The sequence below is a fragment of the Arachis stenosperma genome, chromosome 8, assembly GCF_014773155.1.
Source record: "Arachis stenosperma cultivar V10309 chromosome 8, arast.V10309.gnm1.PFL2, whole genome shotgun sequence".
Lineage (NCBI taxonomy): Eukaryota > Viridiplantae > Streptophyta > Magnoliopsida > Fabales > Fabaceae > Arachis > Arachis stenosperma.
In genome coordinates, this window is record NC_080384.1 from 21,377,053 (window position 1) to 21,386,613 (window position 9,561).

Here is a 9,561-nt window from a genome sequence, read left to right on the forward strand (position 1 = left end):
TTGTGGTTTTAGCGCTTAAATAGCTTAAAAGCGATGCCTGATCACTTATTTTAGGAAGAAAAGTTTCAATAAAACATCACTTATGATATTTTTAGGCTATTTAAGTGCCAAAATAAAAATGATGTAATTTATAGAGTTCAACGTGATATCCGGATGTCAGTGTTTTGTTAACGCCTGTACGCCAAAAATTATCTCAAGAACTAATATGAGTCACATTAGCAAATTTGAAGATTAAATAGAGACAATTGAAACTTTAGGACTGAATTGAGGCTCAAATACAAATTGGGGACCAAATTAAATATTATCTCTTTAAATTTACTACTTTTTTTTTCTCACCTTAAACGGCTGAACCCACTCACCCTCAGTCCCTCATTCATGATTCAGTAGACCCCTTCACTTACCACCAGCAGCCCTAGCAGCCACCTTCTCCATCACCGAACTGCTCTCCTCGGCCAGAGGGTGTCGTTGCTGTCAGAATTGGGACAGAAGTGTGCCTTCGTCGCCAAAAATGGTCTCTACAATTCGGCTCTCTTCTCGACATTGCGAAGACCTGCTCGGGCTGGAACTCTTCTCCTTGCCGTTGCATCTCTCTCTTCAAGCTCTCTCTCTTCGAGCTCATTCTATGTCACTCTCACTGCAAACGTCTCTCCTCGTGGTCACCTCTGTTCCACTGCTCGGCCGTCACTTCCTCGTGAACGCTTCTGTTGGTCGGCCGGCTTTCCTTCTCCAGTAAGCACTCCTCTAGACCTCCACTGCTTCTTCACTTTTCAGTGAGTTAATTTTTATGATTCTGACTTTTGAGTTAATTTTTTTGAAATAATTTTATTAATTTTGTTGATTATTAATGGTACCTTGTTTTTATTTGTTTCAAAATTATAGTTGTCAAAATCAGACCGAACCGGTAAATTAATTATGTAATCAGTCTGGGTGATGCATGCAACTGGATAAGAAAGAAAATCGTTTGAACTAGCCGGTTTGGTGGAAAATCGGAGAACTCGGATCGGTTCAAATTAAAAAAGAGTAAAGTAACAATTCGGTCTTTGAAGATTTTAACTTCGGACTAATTAGTCTCTAAAGATAAAAAAGTACCAATTTGGTCCTCCAGGATAATAAATAGTGTTCATCAATTAAAATTTAACGGTGGTACTTATATGTACTGATAATTACTCTAATATGTCTATTTATAAAAGATAGACATGTACATAACAATTTTTGAAACAAAATTTCACTTATTTTAATAGAATTTGTGATAAATAGAAAGCAATTGATAAAGGATATATGAAAATTCAGAAAATAATTAATATTTCACTCTCCAAAACAATATAATTTTTCTGCTCATGTGATACACACGAAACATACACCACTGTAACTAACAAAATACATGAACAATTCGATTTCATTTTACACTATATATATATATATATATATATATATATATATATACCATTTGTTCTAATCTAATTAGTACTTTTTTTTTCTTCAAAAACTAATTAGTCCAAAGTCAACATCTTTAAAAATTTAATTATCACTTTACTCTTAAAAAAAAAAATACCCCATCCTCAAACGAAACCCTAGCACTTACTCCCTCATTCTCCTTCCCTTCAGAGTTCAGAGAGACTGAGACTCTCCCCCATCCCCATCCTTGTCTCCTTCAAGCTTCAGCTTTACCTTGCTACTCTCCCCAATTCTCCTTCGTGACTTCATCCTTCCTGGCTTCCTGAAGAACCGAACGGCTGAACCCACCTTCCAAAACGGCAGCCACCCCAGCTCTGTCTCTGTCACCTCGGTTCACCGCCACGCCGCCACCGCACGCTCACCTCCGCTCGCGTCTCCTCCACTGCTCCACTCTCTTTCCTGCCGTGAGCATTTACTTGTTTTTTCAGTTTTTTTTTTTCAGTGAAATTTCTTGTGTTATTGCTGTGAATTTTATTGTTGATTGGTTGATGAGCTGATTAGAAATAAATATGGCAGGGTTGAATTGAAATGTTGAATTGGTTTTGAATTGCTGAATTAGTTGAATTGGTTTTGGATTGGGTTCTGACAACTATGTCCAGAATAGTTGGTTTTGCATTCTGGGAACTTTGATTTCTTTTATTTGAAAGGAAGAAACGATGGTTTTTGGGCAAGTAGTTGTTGGACCTCCTGGCTCCGGCAAAACAACTTACTGCAACGGCATGTCTCAGTTCCTCAATCTTATTGGAAGGTTAGCCTGACTCTTTATGGGGGAACAGGATTGAATACATTGTTTCGCTAGTTGGATTAATTTTACGTTTTCTACTAATGTGGGTCTTGTATTTACCTTGTATATTTTCTTTGTGATTGCAGGAAGGTTGCTATTGTCAATTTGGATCCTGCTAATGATTCTTTACCGTATCCTTCTCTACAATTTTTGTTATCCAGAATGTTCCATTTTAGTTGTATGTTCCAATTGATGTGTTTTCCCTTAATATAAAAATATAGCTATGATTGTGCTGTGAACATTGAGGAGCTTGTGAAACTCAGTGATGTAATGGTGGAACATTCTCTTGGTCCAAATGGGGGTACGCCTAATTCTTACATAGCTTTTCATGTTTAATGTGTATTTTTTTCTTCTTAAACTGAATTCTATCTGTTTTACGTACTGCAAAGTGTAAATAATTGAATTGTGTGATGGACTGTTTGAAGTGTAAACATAGGACGAACGTTTTCTAGATTTTTTCTTTCTGGAAGCAAGGATTCCAAGAAATCTAACTAGTTGCTTAGTGTGCAAGTTAATGGTTCTAATAAAATGTTCTGTGGATATGTTGCACTACCTAAACCCGAAACATAGGGTTCAGGGTTTATATCATAGTCTCAGGCTGCACAGTTTGAAGTTTCTCGTCTTTTACAAGCAGGTCTCGTATATTGTATGGATTATATAGAGAAAAATATCGACTGGTTGGAAGCAAAGTTGGAACCACTTCTAAAAGGTTGGTTTGCTATTATGCCATATTGTATAGATCTAAATGCTAAAAAAAAATTACTGGCATTATCCATAGTAGACTACAACCTGCTATTATCTTGCTTTGTAATGGCTTTTCTTTAACTCATGTGCCACCTTTTTCGAAACTTATTATCAAAATACCACCTTTTTATAACTATTACCCAAAGCCACCCTTTTACGACAGTGACAATTGATTTGCTATTTTAGTTTTAATTATGATTGTTTATAATAATATAGGAAGGGTGGCATCTGAGTAATTAATGTCAAAAGAGTGACATTTTGGTAATAAGTTTCTGAAAATGTGGTAAATTCTGTTATCCATAGTGGGCTGACAATAGTATTAACATTTCAGATCACTACCTACTCTTTGATTTTCCTGGCCAAGTGGAACTCTTTTTTCTTCACTCAAATGCCAAGAGTGTTATCATGAAACTCATTAAGAAATTGAATCTAAGGGTATAGTTCTTTTCTTTGCTTCTTGTGATATCTAATTGTGTATCAGTTTGAGAACTTAATCTTATGTTCGTTCTATGCAGTTAACAGCAGTGCATCTGGTTGATGCCCATCTTTGCAGTGACCCTGGGAAGTATGTCAGTGCATTGCTTCTATCCTTATCAACAATGCTACATTTAGAACTGCCTCACATAAATGTCTTGTCAAAAATTGATTTAATTGAGAGCTATGGGAGGCTAGGTGCGGAAATTACTTTTAGAATTTACAGTTTAAATATATATTTGTCGATGCTGGTTATATTTGGCAAATTTCAGCACTAACTTTGTGATTTGACTGTTGCAGCCTTTAATCTTGATTTCTATACAGACGTAGAAGACTTGTCATATTTACAACACCATCTTGATCAGGATCCTCGCTCTGCGAAATACAGGTGGGATGTGTTCTTGGAGATTCTTTTACCTACTAGCATGTTTTGGATTCTAATATAATTTTGATGTTTTGTGACTATTGTTTAAAACTTTTTAACTGTTTTCTTTCTTAAGTCATAGAATTCCATACTGTACTGTATTGTGTAATTGACTTGTCTACCATAGTACCATGAATCTATGATCATCTGCCATGCTAAATAACGGCTTAATGAAAATTTGGAAATGGTGGAAGTGGCTGTTTCAATTGGATCCATGGAATTTATTTTGTTGGTGTACTTCTGTAAACTATAATAATGAAGTACACTGACAAAATATATATATATTTTTATTTCATGAATTCTTTCTCCTGTGATAGGAATGGAGTGTCCTCTAACGGGTGTTTGCCAATTGGAGTTTTGGATGGAAAGGGAGAGAAGAGAATAGTTTAAAGCATAAAGTATTTTTTACTCTTCGGACCCTTCCCATTCTACCCTTCCCCTTGAAAACTTCAACTCGTAAATGCACTCTTAGGGTACAACCTATGAAATAGAACTGACGCAATAAGAAACCAACGACCAACAGATTGATGAAACATTTAGGATATGGAATTGAATGTTCTGATCCTTCCATCCTTGCATAGAATTTCTGGTTTATTATACACCGACTAGTTCTTTTTACGAGTAATCTATATTTTTGCAGAAAGCTCACAAAGGAATTGTGTGAAGTTATTGACAACTTCGGTCTTGTGAGTTTTACAACCTTAGATATTCAGGTACATAATATTTCTCTGGGTTCTTTGAATGTGTTCATGGCAGAGTTCACAATCCTAAACCTAGATTTCCTTTTCAGGACAAAGAGAGTGTAGGAAATTTAGTGAAGCTGATAGACAAAAGCAACGGGTACATATTTGCTGGCATAGAAGCAAGTGCAGTTGAATTTAGCAAGATTGCTATTGGTCCCAATGATTGGGATTATTACAGATATCCTTGCTTTCTCGTGATATGCATATTTTGGATTCATTTACCTTTTACCTCATGGCTTACACTACAAAATTTCATCACTTGCACATGTGCATTATGAAACTTTACTATCCAGCAGTGCATTTTTCAGTGTGGTAAAGAACTTTTGAAAACCTTAATGAACTTAACCATATTTCATCAGTTCATACAAAAGGTTGTGATATTAATATTTGATATTAATTTAAATTGAACTGCATTGTGAATATAAATCTGATATGAGAACATGACATTGCTACCAGCTACATTAGGAGAATTTTTTTTTCTTTTTATTTATCGATTTACAATCTGGATCAAGTTTTCAACGTTAAATGATAATTCTAGTAAGGTTTAAGTGCTAGTGCTGTACTTCTATTTAGTGGCATGTCACAAATACATTGTATAATATCCCTTAACTATATTACTGGAGAAAGCTTTACTTGAAATGTTTATTCCGAGTTTCCCTTGACTTAGCAATCTACAGTTGCAGCAGTGCAAGAGAAGTATATGAAGGATGATGAAATTGATTATGATGATTAATATGGAGGAACATTGGAAAGAAAATGACGCATTGGTGAGTATTGTTACTTTCTTCATTGCATATAAGTTTCTTTTATCTTGTGATTCCGTGGCTTATTAAACACTTGATACGCCCTACTAATAGTTTGCGACTATCATTGCAGATAGTGCGATGCCGATTTCTGTAGAGTTTGATTTTCTCTTGGGAAAATTATGAAAACAGGGAGAGTAGAGCATCTGCATTTTGGTTACATGGCTTGTTCAACACCAACAAAAGCAGCTATAAAAACTCTGTACATGTTTGTGGGAGGTAGGAGCAATTTGTGAAAAAGAGATATCATATTGATTTATGTCTCGTTGACATCAGATCTTAAGATTATAGAATCATTAAATATAACAAGGTTTTATGCCAGCAGCCAACACATCTAATTTTATTATATCTGATATCCAAATTACATTTTGAATGAACTCTACCAACGGTTATGAGAGTGTTTATTTTAGCCTTTTATTTATTTACATTTTTTTATTCAGTGAACGTAGTTTTTAGGAAGTATTCCACTTATATGCAGCAGGTTGGTATATTATAGTATATTATAGGTATATTATATAATATTGTGGAGATTCAAGTAAAGTCTTTATATTGATATATTACTACTAGTAAGAATGTTGTAGAATTGTAGGCTTATAACATATAACAGGACTTCAGGAGTTCAAAACAAAACTCTGAATGTTCAAGCCTAAGAAATTTCAGTGGACTGAAAAGCAGTGAGAATGACAAAGTGAAGTTGAAAAACACAAATCATCCTTATTGATATAGGGATGATAATTAACGCAGATACAATATGATTATAAAAAAGTGAAAGACTTATATATAGTTTTACGTAAAGTTAACCGTTCTAAATTATCTTCTAAATTATCTGATGATTTGATATGTTTAATTAAATTATTATTCAACTGTTATTTATTATCAATTTTATATAAAGATAATGTACATGAATTTTCACTTTATAAAAAATATTTTCCACAATTTCACAGATATTATTACTCTTAAATATATTTATTTTTGCCAATAACGTCACGAATGTCGTGGCTAATTTAATTTAGTTTCCTGTAAGAACCAATTAAATGAGTTGACAACTTGACATAGCTGAAGCAGTCAGCCGATTATTTATTTATTTATTTATATTTTTTGGTTGAGCAAGTTTGCTATTAACTGTTGGTCACCGGGTGCTCTATATGACCAAGTCATTCAGAAAGCAATGCAAGTAACAGAAAAACAAAATGATAATTGTTGTGTATCTAAAACTAGTGTACTAGTCTTGGCATATACCGAAGTTGTGTAAATAATAATAATAATAATAATAATAATAAAGAATAGACGAACTGTTTGGCTAATTGTAAATGCATCATATTAGTTTAAAAATATTATTTATACATTAAAATTAATTATTATATATGTATAATTTAATTTATTTTTAATATATATTTTATATTTTAATATAATTTATTTTAATAACTAATTTTAATATATACTTACCATGATTGATACTAATTAGTTTTCTCTTTTCTATTAGTTATAGCTAACTATTATTTCGGTGAAATATAAGTATGATCTCATAATTATTAAATTGTAATTATATATCTTTAATTAACAAGCAGATGATAACGAAGGAAAATTAATGAAAAGTCTCAACAGTATCACGTTCCTTCTAGAAGACATGATCATGATTGATCCATGGCAAATATAAAAATGTTGGCTTGCAATAACTTGGAATACGTCCTCATATATATATATACACTCAACAAAAGTCAAATCCCTCTTTTCCAAGGAACATGTTAACTAATTTTAATAAGTTATGATACACAATCCCTTTATTTTTTTTACGCCATCATTTCCTTATTATATATTTAAATACGAATTATTACTTGGTCATGAAAAGAATAAACTACGTACTCTCCAAGAAGTCAAAGATCAAACAGAGCCACATTGGATTTATATTTTATATATGTGTGTGAAAGTTTCATAGGATTAAATTTCAAAACCTTACCTTAGTTTTGACTTTGAAGCCGTGTCTAGAAATTAGATCCAGTCACACTCTCCTCCAAATATATAAACTCTTAATAGTCTTCCCTCACGCAATAATCTTCCATTAACATACCTTCCTAGCTCCCAAAATTAAAGTTCCACAAAGCAACACAAACTTTCTTTTTTTTTTTTTTTCAAAAAATTAAGCTTTTAAATTAATTTCCACATGCTGAGTTCTATAGTTTGCGGCTTCAATTTGAATCACGAAGAAGAAGATGGAGCATGTCAAAGTAGTTCTACTTCTACCCCAAAGAAGCACTCAAAAAGAAGGGACAATAACAGGGACAAGAATCCATACTCAACACGTGGATTAGACAAGTTTTCTGAACTTCTTGCTGAACTCGATGAGAGAAGGAAGAAGGTTTATTCCAAGATGAACCCTCACGACATATCCTTCATTCGATTTGCGTATTCCGACAATGATGATTTCGTCCCCATCATCGTCAAGGTGAAGAACAAAGACCAAAATCAGAAGAAGAACAGCAAGAGAGATGATCAAGAAGATGAAAAGCTCAAGGTAAGAGTAAGACACATGACATCTTTTTCGGAGCCAATGCAAAAAACTTCGGAAAAAGAATCAAAGCAGCAACAACAACAACAACCCAAGTTGTTGGAATCTGATAACAGGAGTTTGTTGTTCTCTTTGGACAGGATGAAGTATCCATCTTTCTATGTTCCGGCTGTTATGATATTGATTTTGGTGTTCTTGACGGTGTTTGGTAGATCGGTGGCAACACTTTGCACGTGTGTTTTGTGGTATGTAATTCCAGTGTTGAGTGATACCTCTTTTTCTTCTTCTTCTTCATCAAGTTCAAAGCCAATAAAAAAAATTGTAAGGAATACAAATAAGAAGGAATATGTGAGAGGATTGAGTGAAAAGAAGATGGTGGTGATGAATGAGGATTTAAATTTTCCATCAAAGAACAATGGTTCACCGAAACATGGCCACCAAAACAGCTGGTGATGATGAAGAAATGGAGGTCTTGTTACGAGGTTTTTTGGGTTCTCATTCAAAGTTTATTAATTAATTTTCTCCATTATTTCTAGGAAGGAAATTGGACTCTGCTTTTGCTTTTATTGTGTAAATATGTTCTAATTATGTTTTTCGTTGTTGAGACTGGTTAATTAAGAATTTATGCCTTCTCTTGATGACATTTTCTTAGTGTAAATTGTTGTACATTTAGAGCTAATGATATGTGCAGTAATTAATCCACGCCATGTTTGGCGTGTACATGGATTCAAGTGGTTTATAGTTGTCTAAGTCTAACAGAGTAATGTTACATGTCGAACAAATATTATTATTTTTATTTAATATTTGATCAATAATAATTTACACTAATATTTATAAAATTTTATACAAAAAAAATTACACATATATTTATTATAATTTACAGATATAAATTAATATAATTTGTACTTATATTTTTTAAATTTTATTTCTATAAATTAATAAAATTTATTTGTCAAAAATAATTTAATATTTATACTGATCAAATAATAAAAAATACTAAAAATTACTAACAAATCCCACAAAATTTCTTGTTGTCTAAGATTTCCATTCCATTAATGCCTTAAATGGCAGCTAATTATTTAACTAAAAAATTGAAATTAGAAAGATGTATTACTAATATTTAGCACAAATAAATAAGTTGAATTCGATAATTTTATCATTAATTTCACTAGATAAATAACAAAAATTATAAATAACATGAACAATAAACTATATTTTAAGCTCGCTAAACAAAAAAAAAAAATCTAATTACTCATCTTTATCTCCAATTACACTTTTCACCTTTTTTATTATCCTATTTTCGCCGTAGTTACTCCATTCTCCCTCTCCTGTCACGCCCTTAATATTGTTGGCAGCACTAGACTACAATACTATAATAAAAAGAAACATCCAACAAACTTAAAAAAATATCTAAACAAATTTATACTGAAAAATATCCATGTATAATAAAAAGAAACATCCATCAAAACAAAAGTAACATTTAAAAAAGAGAAAGTTATTCATAGTAAAAAAACTACTTATTTAAAAGAAACATCTAAATCACAACGAAAAGAATCCAAATCACAAGAAAAAGAAGAGGATGACAGAGGAGGGAGCTAGGGTCTGCGTGATGTCCGGCTTGTATGCAC

The 9,561-nt window shown here is 32.6% G+C and overlaps 2 protein-coding genes across 2 annotated transcripts; both read left to right on the top strand.

Annotated features, from left to right (window-relative positions):
• Positions 1–1,559: 1,559 nt before the first annotated feature.
• On the top strand, positions 1,560–5,804 carry LOC130943699 (GPN-loop GTPase QQT1). Its single transcript, XM_057871698.1, has 12 exons — positions 1,560–1,859; positions 1,972–2,203; positions 2,326–2,370; positions 2,461–2,540; positions 2,874–2,948; positions 3,315–3,418; positions 3,499–3,655; positions 3,758–3,845; positions 4,522–4,594; positions 4,672–4,802; positions 5,300–5,391; positions 5,501–5,804. Exons 2-11 carry the CDS (start codon positions 2,112–2,114, stop codon positions 5,355–5,357), a joined length of 903 nt encoding a protein of 300 aa, XP_057727681.1. The 5' UTR covers positions 1,560–1,859; positions 1,972–2,111; the 3' UTR covers positions 5,358–5,391; positions 5,501–5,804.
• Positions 5,805–7,588: 1,784 nt separating this feature from the next.
• On the top strand, positions 7,589–8,386 carry LOC130945579 (uncharacterized). The gene has a single exon (XM_057874289.1). The coding sequence runs from the start codon at positions 7,589–7,591 to the stop codon at positions 8,384–8,386; it is 798 nt and encodes a 265-aa protein (XP_057730272.1).
• Positions 8,387–9,561: the final 1,175 nt, after the last annotated feature.

Bases quoted from the DNA above. Each gene is read 5' to 3' on its own strand.
- LOC130943699 (XM_057871698.1), top strand. From the start codon at position 2,112: ATGGTTTTTGGGCAAGTAGTTGTTGGACCTCCTGGCTCCGGCAAAACA. The intron at 2,204-2,325 runs GTTAGCCTGACT...TTGTGATTGCAG, and splicing joins TTCCTCAATCTTATTGGAAG to GAAGGTTGCTATTGTCAATT. The intron at 3,419-3,498 runs GTATAGTTCTTT...CGTTCTATGCAG, and splicing joins TTAAGAAATTGAATCTAAGG to TTAACAGCAGTGCATCTGGT.
- LOC130945579 (XM_057874289.1), top strand. From the start codon at position 7,589: ATGCTGAGTTCTATAGTTTGCGGCTTCAATTTGAATCACGAAGAAGAA.